General features: G+C 37.2%; 1 protein-coding gene and 1 long non-coding RNA gene across 52 annotated transcripts in view; one reads left to right on the plus strand and one right to left on the minus strand.

Moving 5' to 3' along the window:
• Positions 1 to 18,866, minus strand: part of ANK2 (ankyrin 2) — a 366,844-nt gene that overhangs the window by 40,613 nt on the left and 307,365 nt on the right. For 22 of the 50 annotated variants that reach the window (XM_071808135.1, XM_071808142.1, XM_071808141.1 and 19 more), the window contains 8 exons: positions 16,137 to 16,178; positions 15,213 to 15,248; positions 8,125 to 8,349; positions 6,334 to 6,432; positions 4,991 to 5,145; positions 3,949 to 4,160; positions 2,972 to 3,176; positions 1,323 to 1,419 (listed from right to left, as the gene is read on the minus strand). In XM_071808135.1, the coding sequence (XP_071664236.1) occupies positions 1,323 to 1,419; positions 2,972 to 3,176; positions 3,949 to 4,160; positions 4,991 to 5,145; positions 6,334 to 6,432; positions 8,125 to 8,349; positions 15,213 to 15,248; positions 16,137 to 16,178 (1,071 nt within the window). The remainder of the gene's footprint in view (positions 1 to 1,322; positions 1,420 to 2,971; positions 3,177 to 3,948; positions 4,161 to 4,990; positions 5,146 to 6,333; positions 6,433 to 8,124; positions 8,350 to 15,212; positions 15,249 to 16,136; positions 16,179 to 18,866) is intronic. The other 28 variants (XM_071808170.1, XM_071808156.1, XM_071808168.1 and 25 more) reach the window with 6 other exon arrangements.
• The window catches only part of LOC139827845 (uncharacterized), a 48,005-nt gene that overhangs the window by 23,208 nt on the left and 5,931 nt on the right, over positions 1 to 18,866 (plus strand). The window contains exons 2-3 of one of the 2 annotated variants that reach the window (XR_011738912.1): positions 9,050 to 9,119; positions 9,556 to 10,451. This is a non-coding gene — a long non-coding RNA (uncharacterized lncRNA). Of the gene's footprint in view, positions 1 to 9,049; positions 9,120 to 9,555; positions 12,234 to 18,866 lie in introns of those variants that run through there. The other variant, XR_011738911.1, reaches the window with a different exon arrangement.

The raw sequence follows: 18,866 nt of genomic DNA on the forward strand, positions 1-18,866 counted from the left end.
TATAGTTCCATAAACTGTCACCCTCATCCTGGCTGTATTTCATGCTTAGCCCTGCTGCTTCACAATTTTAGGGACTTTGACCTCTCAAACTTTGCATCTAGTCTCCACATCTGGTTCTTAAAATTAATCTTTAATTTATCCCTTTAAACAGAACACTGAAGATGGCAGATGAGAGCTAAAACACACTTTCAGATCTCCCTCTTGTGGTCACTGCTCTTAAAGAAAAATGTTTAGTTGGAACTGAAAAGAAGTTCAAGAAATGTATGTAAGCAAAGTATCCAACTTAATAGGAAGAAAGCCATTTCTGAACTGAGAAAGTGTAGAAAAATAATATCTTATTTCTCCTAAAGTTATACTGTAGATTGGACTGCAAGAGCTGTACTGATTTTAACATTGAATAAGTTATTTCATTAAATAGCAAACCTAATCTAATAGTAACATCTCCTCCGGACACTAAATATTTGGATTGAAGGAAATTAATCGATTTTCACGGGCCTAGTCACACCTCTAAAGTTATCTGAGTTTTTTGTAACTTTTTGCAAATCTACACACCCTAAATTTAAAACTTTCCAGGTGATGGACTGCATAACCTGTTACAGACAAGGAGATTTTTCAGCATTTCTGTGATACAAATCATGGACAGTATGCAAACTAAAATCCATCCATATAAACACACACACACACATATATGTGTTATTTTAATACAAAATTATGTTTTCAGAAAGACAGCAGTTGAATCTCATCACAAGAAGAGATGGTTGGAAGAAACTTTCCTAGATCATGCTTTGTTACACCTACAGACCTTTCTGCTTGATTTCTTCATTTGTTGGATATTCTGGTAGTAACATCTTTTATAAGATGTACAATGACCTAACCAAATAAGGGATTTCTGTTTCCATGGCAATTTTCACATTTCTGCTTCTGGGGGAGAAGGAGTATTCAAAACTGAATCAGATTTTTTTCTAATCACCTGAAAATTGAACTGTCCTTCAGATTACTATTTCAGAAAAATGAGTGTGTCATTTCTTCATTTCTGGGATCACAGCAGATGCTGACTTTAAGGGACTAAAGGCTGAGGTAAAAATGACAGGAATATCAATTTCAGCAGCTGGTAAGGACCATAGTACTTACAGCTCTCATACATATGTCTGGGCTAGGATGTTCGGGGCTTCCACAATACCCAGCCAATTGGTTCACAGCACAGACAAAATATCTATGCTCCTTCTACTATGTAAACTAAAATAGTTTAAAGGAAATATTTGTTGAAAAAAAGACATGCACTTGAAAGTAACGCTAAAATTGATGTTCTGTTGCACAGATACCTGGCAGACACGTTGGTTGTGAAGGAAACACATTCATTAACGAATGTCAGCGGGGTTGTTCCAGTGATGTCTTCCCATTGGGCAGGGGTGGTTCCTCCTGAAATGATAAAGATTTAAAACAAAAATTAAACCCAAGCAAGTCTCCAGTTTCCTTCCTTATAAGAAATATTTTACATTCTTACATAGTTTTCAATTGCTATAAAACCAGTGATAATCCCAGACATGCCTTCTCCTTAGGTCCACGTTATTTCATTAATGGTAGTAGGATTGAATGGGTTTCCCCTGAGAAAACAAAGTGCCCAAATACAAATGATTTTCAAATTATGAGTCCTGTATTACAGCACCAGAAATATTAAGAGGCTGGAATTTTAGGGGGAGGGATGTAATTTATTAGAACTTACTTTTGTTTGTTCAAGACTATCCATATACATAAGGCAAAATTAGCCCAAATATATAGGACAGTTAAACAAATACTGTTACACTTGGGAAACAACAATAATGTTAGTAATAGTGACAACTAGAATTTATGATTTCTAGACTCTACTTGTATTTTTCATATCCGTCTATTACATGTTTCAGCCCCCTCTGTTATGGATGCTGCCAGCTTCCTGTTTGGCCCATGCAGCTGAAATCTTGGGCACAATCTGTCACCCTGCCGCTGTGTTTTCAAGTCCCTGCCTCACCTTTTGGTGAAAAATACCCAGTTGGTTTCCAGTTACCTTAAAATCACACTGCGCTTACAGAAAATAGAAACAGAAGTGTTTTTAAGAGCAGTTACAAATGTTTGTAAAACAACTATGAAGACCTAAAGGAAAAATTAGGCATAACCAGGGCTAAATCAGAATGGGAGTCTGTTCCTCCTTGCATATACAGCTGACTTCTCATATCCATTTGACCATATGGCACAGTCTTTATGCACACCTCAAACCAAGTAGTACCTGTAAAGGAAATACCTCCATTCTCTTTTTAGTGAAGCATTCTTGGAACCAATTTCCCCTTTAAAGTTTTCCAGAGGATCCTTGCAGATTTACTGTCCCTCCAAGAAGCTTACTTAAATTCCTCTTTATAGAGGAGATAATTCTTCTGTATTTAAATAAGCATTGTTTTGCTTTCTTCGAAATGCAAATACTTGTTTGCTGACCAGAAGCTGTTTCTGTTCTTTGATCAGCTAACTAACACTTTGCAGCAAGAAATTATAAGGTCACCTGTCCTCTGGAATGACCCATTGGCACAGTGTGTAATGCATCTTACATTGGGTTGGTATTTGAAATCGCTTTGAAAATTAAGAAAGATGCTAACTTCCGAAGAGAATAAAGGCATGGAGCTCATTTCTGCCTCCTAAGTGACACTGAATGAGAGGTTAACAACTTTGGAGTTACAGGCAGTACAAACACCACCACAATAAACCCACAAAACAAACAAATCCAGCCCCAAAGCCTATGATTATATTACACATCTCTTGTTAGTCCAAACAACAAATGTTGTTTCTGCTACAAATTAATTGTTTGGAGAGTAGTTTATTTCCATAGCCTCTCATCCCAGTCATGTTTTCACCAAGATTTCCATATATATTGTCAGTTTAACAAATTCAGCCCACGATGAATGGCAATTTCAAGATGCACATAAAAAGCTCTAGCATTTGTACCTACCTGTTATGCTGCATAGTAATCTTAAAGTGGGTGTGTCGCCTCCATAACCATTCATGATCCCATCACTGGAGGCCTTGGGGACAGGAATTGTCATCGTGATGGGTTTATGGAACTTCCTTCTCCTGGGCTCCAGTGTGACTATAGGACTGAAGGTAGCCTTGTTGCCTAAAATCTTCTTTATAAGTTCAGTATGCATAGGTTGAGCCTTTCCAAAAGACAATAATAGAATAGTTACTTGAAAACAGTTTAATGAGTATATAAAGAACTGTGTCTGTATGTTGCCATGAAACCCTTCAGGTTTTACACTAAATGGCACAATTTCCCATGAATTCCCACACCCTCCTCCTCTTCCCATGCATTTTCCTGGTTCTTGTCAGAGCCTTTACAGCATTCATTTAATTCACTTAACCAGCAGCAAATGATTCCCTTGACTTCTTTTGCTGTTGTTCTTTTGGAACAAGTTCTGAACTATTTTAGTAAGATATTCAGCTGTTCTCAGGGGATTTCAACAAGCAGAGTCTCTGGTGAAGGTAAGTTGTGGATGCAGCAGGAGATGGGGATGGAGGTGGAGGGAAGACTTCCCCCTCTTTCAGTAGTCAACTGTTAGGCTGGTTTACTTTGTGCTGAAAACCTGTACATTTGGCCTCGTAATTACAGCAGTTTGTATTTCTTTAATGCCTTTCATTTAAGAACTTGCTCTATGCACTAGCATGATCACCATCATCACCATCATCACCAAAATTAGGTGCTTTTCCCAAGATCATAAAGATAGTTGACAGACAGAAATCTGAATTAACTGGAATACCCAAAGCTTTACCATTGGCTTTGACTTTTGCATGGATTTTTTAAAAAATATTATTTTTACTAGATGATGTTTGCACAGCAACGTACAACGTGATAAGCTGAATATGCTGGTTCTCCAGTACAAATAAGGTTATTTTAAATTTTAAAAAAGTCTCGTAACTGCTTCACTGTACCTGGAGGCCAACGCGAATTCGTTTGGTTAGAGCCCCTTCTGGAAAGACCGCCTGCACTTGTGGAACAACGGTGCTGCTGAGCACCCCTCCCTCAGGGCCTATAAGGTTGCTGTCCTGTTTGATGCGGGACACCACCGCAAAGTACTGAGGGAAATCTCGGGTGATGATGCGGCAGATACGTTTCTTCTCCAGCTCCTCTGGAGTGTCAAGTACTGAAGCCAAGAGAGAAGACGGTCAGAAGACCATTGTAGAAACAATACAGTCAACTTCCACATGCATTCACAAGCTTTTCACAGTTTAACTTGCAACTTAGAAAAGCATTTTGTCTAGAAATCAAAGGGGGAAATGAAATATACCCCAGTATTTTGAGTTCAGCTAAAACAGAGAAGTCAAGAAAGGAACAGACAGAATAACTAACTGAAGGCAGCTTAATACAGCAAATTCAGAACATGTTGGCAACATCCCCCAAATCAGCAAACAAGCAAAGGGATTGGTCAGAGCCCCTTTCTACTTCGCATGTTTACACTATGGCCTGGAGTAGCATCAAGGAAACTAAACTCCAAATGAAAAAAGTATCAAAGTATGAGTTCAGCTTTAAGTGCGTGAGTTAACTTGTTTATTATTTTTGTTGTTTTTTAAAAAGTCATCAAAATTAATAACAAATTCTGCAGATCCTAGACAGCCCAAGTCCATTCTGTTCTCTCAGAAAACAAAAGTACTCATGAGTGACATTTCCTCCCACACATGTAGCTGCTTGGAAAGGATTAGTATGATAATTGCCTTGTTTTGGAAAGATGTTTGCTATGGAAGCTTTTCGTTCAACATGATGAAAAGGAGCAGCAGAAAACCTAAGCAGCATCTATTCTCAACTTTGTGATGGTAGAATTTGTTTACGCGACTGAAATGAAGCACCTGGAGGATGTAGTGTCAGAAAGTCTCAGGGCAGACCAAACATGAGGTGTTAAATAAAGGGTAAAATGCTATTACCCCAGTTATAGAAGTAATGCAGGAGCAGAAAAAAAAATAACGTCACAATGGATACCTTCATCCATCCCATTCAGGATTTCATTCAGTTCATCCTCAGTGTATTCACAGAAATGCTCCTTCCAGCTGTCCCCATTCTCACTGCGCAGGATCACCAGCTCCCTCTCTTTCCCACGCAGAGCAGCAAAATGGGGAATCTCCACAATCACAGGCCTGGCACAGCAGCACAGCGCATTAAATGCACACAGGAGAGAGGAAGAAATTGGATTAACAGCAACTCTATTCAGTTTGCTACAAAGTGACCTGGAATTCTACCTGTTTTGCTGGAGTACTTTGGCATAATCCTAAACTAGTAGGTCGCTAACACAGATTTTTTACAGGGACCCAGTAAATGCTAAAGGACAGATTAAAAAGTGCATTCAGCTCTTTCCACAGTGTGAATGATATTGGGTAAGATAATAGTGCTTAGCTAGAAATTTGGTAATTGTTTTGGAAGTTCATAAAAAACTCATGCTCATTTTAGCTGTCACTACTGTCTGGGTTAACCTGTGCAACTTCATTTCAAAGAGAATCTACTGTAACATATATGAATAGTGGGACAAATTCTGATCTCACTTATACTAGTGCAAATCAGAATAATTTCATTGCAATCAGTAGGCAATTGCGTCCTGTGCCAATTTTACTACATTGTAATTCTATATATTCCAATGAATTTATTCCTGATTTACACTCTGGGAGAAACAAAGGTGTGAGGAGATCATCTGGGCTTCTATTTCAGTATAGGAGATAAGAATTTGCCTTGTTGCCTTACAAGCAGATGCCAATATATGTATCAATGTATGTGTCCATATATATATACACACACATATACAACACATGTGTACATATAGCATATGTATATTTATATATACATACTCTTAGAAATAAGAGAGAAACTATACATATATTTGTATATACACTTCTCTAATTAGAGTACTCACACAGGTTTCCATGTACATAGTAAATGTCATGTGTTCTATTACACTGGTGGTATCCAACATATAACTTATTGATTAATTAGTCCTTGATACAAAAAAATCTTTACATTTACAGTAGATTCCTTTATTTTGGTCCCAATCCAGGTTGCTTTGCTACAGACATCAAGCACATAACTAGGAAGATTTCATGCCAAAACAAAAATGAAGGCCACAGTACTTCAAGAAAAAGATACAAACATACCACCAAAACAAAACCACATACCACAAGGGTTGAAAAATGGTCCACTAAGGGTTAGGTATACAAAATTTCAAATTATAGAAAGGGACTATATCATGGGCATAATGACATAAAAAAATCATATTGCAGAAGGAGGAGAAGAATGGGGAGGTCAGCATCCATCAATTTGTTTCAAGTCTCTCCTACCCAAGGAATTTGGTCCCAGGAGGCCCCAGCTGAAGGATTCGGCTGACCAAGCTTTCTCCCTCATTAAGTGGGGGAGGAGCCGTAGGCAGATGAAGTTTACTGAGTACATCCAAAGCAGCAGTGAAAGAAAGAACATAAATAAACTTTATGTATTTTTTTTGCCAGAATGCCAGTGCCACTATCTGGTCCACAGAGTGGAATTAGGCTGTACACTGAATAAAGTTCCGTCCTAGCGATGACAATTTGGTGGTTAAATCAGCAAAATGAGTGTAGTTAATTTAGGAACCTGTCTTGCTTCTGGGCAGACAATGGGAGCTTTGGCAGTGAACTCAATGAGAACAAGATTTGGACCTTAGAATGCATCTCTGCAAACAGTACAGTAATTTTCTGATTTCGCTGCCAGTATAGCATCTAGAAAAACACTTGCAGGAAGGGCAGGAAGATCTGAGAATGAATAAAACCGTGTTGTATCTTGGTCTGTCAAGTGAGACATTCTCATTAGATAGAGAAACCATTAAAAAGAAAACAGGAGACATATTTCAGGTCAGTTTGTGTGTGACAAAGATAACAGCTGAATGTGGCAGCACAATATTTCTTCAGGTCTTTAGATTTCTTTCTGCTTCTCTTTAGAAGTGACCAAGGTGTGAAAAGAATAAGTGGTACAAAGCATCTGATTAGCCAGCTTGTTTGCTGTTGTCTGTGATATTAAGAGGTATCCTGTCTGTCCAAAGGAACAGTTGGTTTGCTCTCAGAGTCACACTGGCAGTCGTTCAGAACTGCTCGTGCTTTGTTACCAGATTAGAACAACAGAGAAATAATCAAAACACGTGCTGGGTATGTTCTGCTTACACACTCCATAATAAAAGCAGTGAGCAGTTAAAATCCACAGAGCAACTTTTTTTCTCTCCCTAAGCTCAATCCTTTAGAAAAAGTACTAACAAAGATAGCGGCTCTGATGACTGCCTGTTGTGATAGGATTTACAAGTAACTGATTTGTCTTTAAATTGATTTAAACTATTGCTGCTTACAGAGTCACTTTTTTGCTTCCAGTTTCTGAATGAAGCTATCTATTGTAATAGAAGAGGTTCCTTCATCCACTTCTGGATGCCACACTTGATATGGTGTGGCAACAGTTGGTAAAACAAATTTTAAGAAAGTGTGGATAACTGCTGCTTTCAGCTGAAAATTGCTAAAACGAGCTTGGCAGCGAACACAAATCTCATCTTTCTAAGGGTTTTTGCAGCATAGGACAAACTAAATAGCTAGAAAATTTCAGGGTTGTCCTATTGCTTAATTTAGCAATTTCAACCCCAGAAAAATCAAAGGCACTGTGCTTCCCTGATAGTCCAAATTACAGATAACACAACACAGGTCTCTAAAATAGGTGGCTGTAACTTGTGTTGTATGCACAGCAGGCTTTATATTTGGGCTTTAGATCAGTGCTGTGCTATTCATGCCTTATATGTAGATTATTTGAATATAGTATGAACTGCCTTTTTGAACTGCAAAGGGATTTCTTCCCACTCTAATACCACAACACTGAGCAATAATGATCACCAATGAAGCACATTCACCTTAGCAATAGTGGTTGAAGTATCTGTTTTCAAAGGAAAAGGCATTAAAGCATTTTGAATTGCTAACTAACAACCAATTTGTATTTCACATGGCCAGTCTGTTACCATATGTTACACACATCATTTTTCTGTTCAAGTCTTGAAAAAGGAACCATTTCAGTGCAAACAGATGAAAATGGCCTGAACATTTCCTGCTGGGCCACATGGCTGCCCTTACCCAAGAAACTGAGCACCAGAAGGTCCAACTTCGATGAGGCGGCTGGCCAGACCTTCGCCTTCCACCATGGGAGGCATGGTGGCCAACCTATGGCGTTTCACCAACCGGCAAGTCACCCGAGTTGGAGCCGTGCATTTCCGCGGAGGGATAATGATCCGGAGTCCGTTGTGCCTGCAGCCTCTCATGGCACCCCCGCGGGCATCCACCATAAAACTAACCAGGAAGCTGAAAAATCAGGACAAAAATATATTAGATGCAAACCCTACCGAAATTCCTGTGGTTATGTTCCACATACGTAACAAGCTACGTATGTAAATATAGCTCTTTCTCAAGATGTACAAATAGAAAAAGCCTTTCTCCCATGTGAAGCGCCAAATCATGCTAAGATAATTTATTAATTAAACTGACGAGTGCTATCTAAGAATTCTTCACAGAATCAGTCTTACTTACAGTGCTGCTGTTGGTAAAAATATCAGCAGTCACTAATAAATGTGAGCATGGGTATATAGCTATTAGATAAATTCAAGTGCAAATATCACTACTCTGTATCTGTGAGCATCTATATGGTAAAGTTGGCACTCTTTAAATACTTTAAAAAACAAATACATCTTATTGAAGAAAACAATTTATGACTGAAGAATATAAAGCCAATTCTGATTGGAGGGGTTCTTGGGCTTTTTTTAGGTTATATAGATAATTTGCTAGTTCTTTGATAAACTATAATTTCTAAAAAAAAAATGGGTTTGGATTAAAAAAATCAAATTTCATTCTGGATTGTGTGGATACAATTTGTAATACATCACTGGAGCTAGCACCTGTTTATATAAAAAACCTAGCATGTCATTATTGTTTGAAGACAATAGCTACAGTCATGGTTTAAGAGGTTTACTTATGGACTTTTGTTTTTCTTTGTTACTTTGCACAGCAATACAATGTCCCAGTGGAAAATTACAGATGCAGAAAGTCATCTACAGGGAGCCCTCTTCTAGCACAAGGTAAATTCTCTGATTTATTTCTTTAAAAGGGAGAAAAACATTTCATGGAATTTCTTTTATGCTGAACTTTTTATAGTTCCATATATAAACAACTGTTAGGTTTTGACAGACTAGTTACAAATATTAGGGACATTCTTGGGAAAGGTGTAGAACTACTTCAATTTTTTTCACTGGTTTATGACTTAAGATCATGCCTGATGTAGGATGGGAATGTCAGGTTGCTGGAAGTGAAAATAAGAATAGATGAGACAGAACGGTATCAGGCCTACTTCTAGTCACTAAAATAGAATCATCACATGGGGAGTCGCAGAAATGCTACTGAAGGACCTGCAATAGAGAAAAGCCCTTATAATAGAGTAACAGATACAGGTATTTTTCCACTGTCCCCCTGACCGTTCTGTGCAACAAACATTGCATCCATCCATTGTCCACACAGCTACAAGTCAGTCCACATGCTGTAAAAACACAACACTCAACACACCGTGCAAGTCAGAAGAATGGATGATGGGAAGGAGCCACAAGCGCCAGTCAGAAGCACACCATGCACCAGGGATGCCAGTCTTTCTCACACATGCAGTCTCCTATTCTACTGCCATTCATATACCTCTAGGTTTTGTTTAGTGTAAAAGTCTGGGTAGTACAACCATTATCTCATTCCTTAGAGGTTGGTGTTTCTGTGGTTTTAACAAGGGGGAAAAGAAAGAAAATGAAAACATTTTACAGCTTTGATTCTCCGGGGATGAATTTCGAAAAAATGGGAGCTTCCTTCATAAAATACATACTTTATACATTTTAAGCACAGATGAAAGAAGAGCTTAAGAGATACGAAGTGCTCAGTTGTTGCAATAATGTTCTACAGCTTGTGTTGCAATTTTCCTTTAACGGTACTAAGTAGTGTTATCAAAATGGTTCTGAATCATGTTTCAGAGAATCGGTCCAAGTCTCTGTTATAACGGGTCCGTTAGAGGTAGTTAATAACACTGAGTGCTGGGAGAAAAGTTTCACATTTTGATGCTAATACTGTGAGCAACAGAAATACTACCCCCACAATTACCAGAAGCTAATGAGTGCACTTACTGAATTAAATTAGCATTCACATTTCTCATTGTGTAAGCTGTCACAAATACAATTGTTATGATTCATTTATTTCATTATTGACGAAATACTCAAGTTTGTGTACTTTAACAACAGGATCACCTTTTTGCTGTCCACCATTGAAATATTAGTGCTGGGTCATCTCTCTGTTTTATGTTCTCCTTACCTAATGTCCCCATGTGTCTCGGCAATGCCAAAACCACTGTTAACTGCTAGAAGAACACATGCGCACAAAAGGTAAGGGTCCAAATCAAATAATCTCCCTTCTGGCCACAGTAATCTGATTTTTTGCGTTTAATATGGTGCTCTCTCTCTGCATAGTAATTCCTTTCAGACTAACTAAAAGATGAGCAGAGTGCTGAACTAGTAGTGCCATCTCATAAAGCACGTGTTCACAATTAAGACAACTAACCTGTGGCGTAGAACAAATATAAAAGCTGAAGAAGCAGGAGTAGTCTTTGATTTTGAGCATCTGTAACAAAACGGTATCTCACCTCACAACAGTAGCCCTGTGTTCCTGCACCTGCACAACTTTGGATCTAATACAGATCAATTGAAAAATGTATATTTGTGTCATACCACTGAAACAGACCCCCAGATGAAACAGGAGATTCCTGAAGGGTTCTGTGAGTTCTGGATGAGTCAGAAACTACAGCAAGCCCCTTCCAAAGGCTGGATACCACATTCAGGCAAAAGGAAAAGAGTATGAAGATTGCACAGAAAGATGAGTGCCAATTATACTGAGTATGGAGGAGCCCTTTCATGAAAACAGCTACACACTACTATGAAATTTCAGGAAAACAAATTTTGGAGAACTTGTATAAAATACTGCAAAAGAAAGAAACTGAAGGAGAAAATTTCTCCACTCCAGAGCTGTGGCATAAAAGTCTGAAAGGACAGTACACTGATGCAGGATTTGTAGAGCTCACACAGAATGTAAAAATACATTCTTTTTCACCATATCACTCTTGTTTATTTACCAAACTTTTGCCACATCCATTTTTTTCATCCACTTATTTAATCTGATTTCTTTTATCTCTTTTTCCTTCAATTAGCACATTTAATATAACTTTGGATATGCAATAAAGCAATTCATAACAAAGCATCTTCTGAATCATAGCAGCCTCTTTTTCTACATAATAGGGCATCTGGATGGTGACAGCACTGTTCCAGGACTGGAAAAGCTTTGCCCTTTTGAAAGACTGTCTATATCAATATAAAACTAATCCATACAGAATTAAGGCATGACATTATAAAACAAGCTTTCTGAAATGTGCATTTAGGAAAGTCAAAAAAAATTGTATGAATAATGTAAAGGAAACGTAAAATGCAAAGTAATTATTTTGTTGCCCTCCTGCCACGATTTTTCCTCTCTCTAATGTTTCTTTTACCAGGTGTTGTTAAGTGACAAGATTGAGATAGGAGAAGATTGCACTCAAATGAGCAAACAAAACTAGCAGGAGCATTTGACAGATCAAGCCATCACTGGAGGAAGTGATATCTTATAAATTCCCATGGTGAAAAAGAAAATAATACATAATACTGGTAGATTAATATCCCTAACATCATATATACTTTCTGAAGCTTGGGGGTGGGGGTGCTTCTCTTACTGCATGCAGAGAGACAGTGACGGTGCTTTATGGCGCCACCCCTGAGAGGTACCCATTCAATCTTTGCATCTGTCTTCCCTCTTCTGACTTAAAACTTTCTCAGATCCTCCCTCTGCAAAGGGCATTCAGCACCTTCTGCTTATGCTAACTGGACATTGCAAAAAGTGACTTTTGGTGAAGCAGGAAACTAAGAGCTTAGTCCATGTTCCAGTTGCAGGAACTACTATTACAAGCACTACCAACTGTCTTCATACAGAGAATGAAGAGGAGAGGGCTCATGAAAGAGAAACACAAATGGCTGGGAATAGTTCAAGAGTTTAAAAAAAAAAAAAAAAGAAATAAAAAATGCTAATGAAAGGGATTAAAGGGAATCAGGAAGCTCTTACAGGTCATCCAAGGAAAGGAGGCGTCCTAAAAAATGAGGCTGGTAAACATTCCTTACATGTTTCTACGCTAATTTATTCTAATATTAAAAATTAAAGAAAATGTAAAAAGAAATCAAAGTCACTTTCAGGAACTCCATGTAGATGAAATAGCTACAGTTTTCAGAAGGTAATAAAAATGGAGTAATAGAGAAGGGAAATTTTAGCAAGGACTAATGATGCTTAGGAGAAGTGAGGTAAAATTGAGGGGATGGAAAGCAACATAAATAAGAGAAAACTTTTGGACAGCTAGTAAGTAGGAAAACATTCTTGTGAGCCATTTAAAACAAAGGTGGCCAAAGTAAATGAACTGATTAATCAAACAATGGATCAAAATGTACTTTCCATCATCAAAAGTCTATTTCAGAACATGCTTTAAACGTTCTTCCTATAATACTAACTATACACAGGGGAAGCACCCTTCTTTAGCACTGACTTTGGTTTATCTCGGCAACCCATGGCAAGAACTTAAATTTCAATTAAGTGGTGATTCAAAATCAAAGCAGAAAAGTGAAAATTTGTATGTCAAAGGTGATTAGGGCAACACTGAGATCTTTCTCAGTACTAAGGCAGCCTTTGAGCAAGTTACGTTTTCTGCCAATTGTAAAGGTTCAGTTACAAATGATGCACAACAGAAACATGCGACCCTGACAGTCTTGCAAACTGGATCGATACTGAGCTTTCCTGAGATTTAGAAAGGTGGCAGTTCAATATAATAGCCAAATCAATGAAAGAAATTTGGTTGTGGGAAATTGCCTTCTCTCTTTTAAAGAGAATGAAAGGGAAATCAGGATTATTTTTAAATTAAACATTAAGAACAAAAGCAATTATTTTCTAGGAATAAATTATAGGTTGCAGAGGAGTCTATACATGCTTCTATTAAACACATGGCAGTCAGATCAAGCGTCATCCATTCTCCTCTAATTTAGCGATACCTACTCATAAATTAGAGAGGTCATGTCACTCTTTAATTTGAGAGCGATTAAAATCTACATACTTGCCATATGAAAGGTTACTGTATCAAATAAAATTGGCTACAACATCCTTCTGTTTGGGGACATATGTTAATGGCCTCTATATCTTCCAGGCTGTTTCCATGCCTTCTACAGAGAGCACAGCAAACAGCAATGGGTTTTCTAATGGCTCCACTAGAACAAAACAGAGACAATAAATATGCACTGGATTTGTCCACCTTACAAGGTCTAAAAGATGTGGTATATTTTCATAAAATATTTGTATTTCATGTCTGAGCCTGAGTTATTCCCTTTGTTGATTTTATTCCTATGGAATTAACATGGTTTTATTCTATATCTATGCTCATTTGAAAGATAGTAGCAGGATGAACAAATAAAGTAAAAAAATTGATGTGTCAACACCGGGAGGCGAAAGAAGATATTTGTGTGATTTGTGAAGAATCACGGCTATGTGAATAGCTTTGCAGAAGAGTCGCAGTGTCAGGTGGCTGCGAAGGCAAGCATGTTGGCACTCAAACGCGCTTCTCATTCTGCAGAATCACCTAAGAGCCATGCAAACCTAGCGCCGTCAAGTGTCCTTCTACAGCAGGCAATAGTTCTTTCAGCACACAAAGCCAGAATAAGGCAAATCAATACAGCACCGCTTTCATACAGTCAGTTCAGGTATGAATATTCTTTTCCACTAGCCAGGCAGGTACACATGCTCTCATTAGGTAGCAGGAAACTGTGAGAAGCTATAACTAGAGCACAACCATTGTAGACATGTTTAAGAACTTCTCTGCACACATTATCTTCATTTTTAAAAGAAACTGGGAAACAAGGAGATAGCAGCATTCAGTGTTAGTCGCAGTGTGAAGAAGCAGAAACAAACGATCAGGGTGCTTCAGCCATTGTAAAGTGTTCAGCTGGAGAAGGAAAACTGATAGAGAGTCTGAAATTAAGAAAAAAGACCTTGTTCTAGCTCCCACTGAAGTCAACAGCAAGTCATTCAACTGCCTCACTGTGCTGTTGATCGGGCTGCAACTATGCCATACATAAAGAAAATACACATTCCAGGAGGACAAAAAACATGATCCTACACAGGAAACCACCAAAGTATTGACTTATGGTGACATTCTCTTCACTGCATTAGTCACTATTGAGAGATTGAGTGATATGACCTAAAAATAGAGTTTATAGCTTTTTTTTTTTTAATTTAGTCATTTAATAATTTTTCACAGCAGAATATTTAAGATTTTCACCTTTCTACAGTTACGTTAAAGGAGATGAAACAGGATTGTGCCAATCAACACTCAGTTTGCCAAGTGAAGATAAATCTCCTCTAGGAAGGTACCGCTTCAGGTGTTCTGTGCAGGATGCAATGTGCCAGTGATTCAACAACTCATCAACCGAGGTCACACAGATAATGCACACAGCATGACAAATTAAGCATGCTAGGGTCAGTGCTGTTATTCTCCTAGTTCCAATATAGTGGCACAATTTGAAAAATACGGCCTAGGGAATGGCTCTGTAATATTCTTTACATAGACAAGTGAGATAAAAGGCCCACTTTGTAAAATAACAGTTAAAACTGTATCTATAGTGGTTTGTGTTGGATTTCTGTGTGGTTTTTGTTTGGTTGGTTTGTTCTTTCCTTCCTTTTAACATTAAACCATGTCACCAGCAGAGAAAATGTATTGTTAATTAAATCAATGGTTAAAACTGTCTAGGAATGCTTAAGGAGGTTTGTTAAGATGTTATGCACCGGACTTACTGTATGTTCAATATTCCTTTCTTAGAGAGGACATAGCAGATGGGAGAAAGTGGACACTTATTGTATAAGATAAATAGGGTGATGTGTAACTATTACTACTAGTCAGAATAGATCTTTTTCTCTTAGCTAATGTACACTATCAAAACACTAAAGCATCCTGAAGTGAGGTAAGAGAGGAGGGTAAATAGGGCAGGTAAGAAGTGCAATGTATTAAAGAAATAAATTATGCAGAAGTTCACCTGCTGTTGTCATGATCAAGACATGGAGAAGAGCATCTGCAATAGAATAGATGATTTAACACCAAAAAGGAAAAGAAAGGGGGAAAAAGAATGAGTTAAATGAAATACTGAAATATTGAAAAAATGAAATAGATTTCTAAATTAAACACATGAACATATACAAATATATGCATATTCATTACATGTGAGAAGGTAGAAGTGAGTATGGAAAAATCAGCCTACATAAACATCATTGGTTACAAATGGTTACTACTACTACAGCAGTAAAGCTAGAGTGATCTGGTTTCTCAAACTGGAAGTCAAGATTCCTTAAATGTACAGTTAGATTCTGCTAAATCTTTCAGAACCAGACTTGGGGAAACGCTGTTTGGTTTAGGTATCCACATGCAAAATTTGGACCACAGTCTATCAAAGGGTAAGGTATCTTAGGTAATTCCAGCCAGTGTTTCTGATACCACAATAAATCATTATTTTCTTCAAATTTCCTATCAATACATTCTGTCCTCCAGTTTCTTCCATTTCAACATGTTTCTTGTCCTCCTTTTGTTCTGGACTACAGAATGACAAATTTCAGACTTTGTTTGACCTGTTGAGGTTCTTAGTGATGCATCACACGGCCAGTTACTCTTCTGATGTCGCTTTTTATTACGTACATCTCCACTGCCATTTTCTTCTACTGACATGAATTGAGATTTGTTATTAACAAAAGAAAACTGCCATTTTTCCTTATTGTCACTTTCTGAATAAAGGTCATAAATGATACAGCATAATTTGAAATAATTTAGACTTTCAGATTTTAGAAATGACTATCAGCTGGTCGCTGCCAGGTCCTGTTTCCATAACTATTTCCAGGAAGTTAATCTCACACTAGGGAAAACAATATTATGGAGTCAAAATACAACACTTGAAAGATATTTTGTTTACCTTGTTAGCAAGGATCCAGCCTCCTTTTTTGCAGCCATGCAGCTAAGAATGATAATTCACATTATTTGTCACAGTTCAAGCTGCCCACTCCCTCATCCGTCTCCCTTTTTCATTGATGGAAGCAACAACTTCCAGAATGGTAAATTCACTAATAATATCCAAGTTGTTTAATTTTGTCAGATACAAGTACTTATACACTCCATCATCTATTACTCAAATAGGGACTTCATCACAGTAAATAAAAGAAATCAATATATTTCATTAAATAGTTTTACTGTGAACAAATCAGAGTTGGAAAAACTGCAGAGTTGCTACATATCGTGCTCTAGAACATAAAAGCAAGTTAATATCAAAGCATGAATTCAAAGTTCCTTGCTGTCAGTGCCATATTCCTGACAATATGTCAAATAACATCTACCTCTCTTCTTATCTACCATACTTTCACATATTTGTCAGTAAAATTCTTAGAAAGAAAATCTACACAACTAAATGGGGAATTTTTTTTTTCACTGTATCACCAGAACCCAGGTATGAAAATGACATAATTTTGTACATATTTCATACTTTAAATTCTTACAGTCAGCCTTATCTTTACCATTCACACTTAACTACTGTGGGTGATAGAGGCACAAGAATAGGATATTGTCAAGCAATGTCTACATGCTGCAAGTGAAAAGACATATTTCAGTTCAGTGCTTTTTTGTGTTCCAACTTAATGGAAATATTACATGTTCTTCCACAATAGAATATTGTGAGGTATGAGATTAAAACTGTGAAACACATTTGCATTTATGTAGACATTAGTTCTGTCTCTTATAATTCTTCAGCAGGAAATTATCCATTATATTCCCTAATATTATCAGCAAAACAATAAAATTATTTTCTTATTGGATATTTAGCACCCAAACTTTCTGGCATATTCAGAGACCCTTAACTTTGCTCAGTATGCAAGATCAGATAGTTTTATCAAGTGAAGCAAATCTGATTTGCCAAAAGGAAGTTTAAAGGCAGGAATTTCTACTTATTTCCTAAAGCCAAAGTATGAAACTATTCAGAAACTGTTAGCTGCATAAAATGACCGGATGATATTTATGTTGAGATTGGAAGCACCAAAACAGCATCGCCTCTTAAGATTTTGAAATGGCTGCCAAAGACTCTGATCAAAGATCTTTCTTATGTCATATTGATGAAATCATCAACATATTGAAGCAATAGTTACATTTAAATTTTAAAAGGATGGTTAAAACATTTTCCCCTTCTGAAATTTCAGACATTTGACAAGTTTTGTTTGGTTATACAATGGCTGAAATATACAGCTGTGAAACTGCACATCAAGAAAACAGTTCTCTATAAATTTATCTTTTTGCTTGGGGGTGTTACAGTGTGATCCACAGAAACACATCCCTACAATGGGAGATCAGTAAGAACCCAACATCAATCTGGGTCGAGCAGTAGTGCAGGGAGAGAATAGTGTCAGTTTTTTCTCAGACTGAACAGAATACAAAAGGGAGATCATCTGTGCCAATAAATTGCTGTCCAATACTTTGCTAATGTGTTACTTTATGAAAACTCTGACTACATTCAACACATTTCCAGTGCCTTGGGCAAAAACAAGGGCCATAACCTTGCTTAAAACCTCTAACTGTTTATAAAGGATTTGTTTTCAAATGCTGAGTTTTCTTTTACATCAGATATATACTTACTTCAATGAGTGCACCTGAAATGTCACCAGCATTGCCAGCTCATAAAAACCTAGTCATTGTGTATGTCTATGTATGTGGAAGAGTGTAGGTGACGAAAAAGGTATAAATGACAAACATATCTGTTGTACCAGCTAACTGAATGCAACAATCACGCACATCCTACTTCTACAATTGTTTCACTTTTAAAATAAGATATTACAAGTGCAACTCTAGTAGTTAACATATTTTCCTAAAAAGAGATGTAAACAAAATGCACCCCAACAGTTTATAACTTAATGACTCGGCCAAATCTAAGCAAGGTAAATACAAAGTGTTGTACAGTCTTTTCCAAAGGCTGAGTAATCATTATTATAGGTTTCTTTATTACAATATTTAGTGGCACCTTAGTTGGCATGTATATAAAGAAGAACTTAATTTGTGTCATGTTAAATGTCAATATTTCATACAAAGCTGCAGAGACCATTGCTTCTATTAAAATCAGATATTCTTATCCTACCACTAGCATCCTGGTCATCCAGAAAGATCTAAATATCACTAAGATTTTTTTAAAATAAAAACACAACATGACTACACATCCAGGAAATAAAAGCCACTCTTCTAGAAAGTATTTAGTTGGAAAGACCTACCTTTCTGGAAGTAATACATCCTTTGGAAAAAGTCTGTAAACTACTTAGGGTTAGAATGAACCACTAAAACAATTTTAGAGCTTACATAGTGACATGTATGTAAACATACACATACTGTACACATTAAGTATTTTAGTTTAATTTGTTAGTTAGAGCTCAAGAAAGGCAAATCCAAACAGCTCTGGCCACAGCCAAATATCCTGCTACCAGCTAATAAACTTATCATGTGAAGTATCAGTCAATTTGTAATCACAATAGTGACAATGTTGTTTCTCTTTTAGACCAGGACTGCCTGTCATTCCAAACTGGACTTCAGTGTTATTTTTCGAAAGACACAGACTGTAAGATTGTTGCAAACTCATTTGAGATTAACAAAAAGATCTTTGAGGTGTCCAGCTATG

Source organism: Patagioenas fasciata, chromosome 4, assembly GCF_037038585.1.
Source record: "Patagioenas fasciata isolate bPatFas1 chromosome 4, bPatFas1.hap1, whole genome shotgun sequence".
In the NCBI taxonomy this organism is placed as follows: domain Eukaryota; kingdom Metazoa; phylum Chordata; class Aves; order Columbiformes; family Columbidae; genus Patagioenas; species Patagioenas fasciata.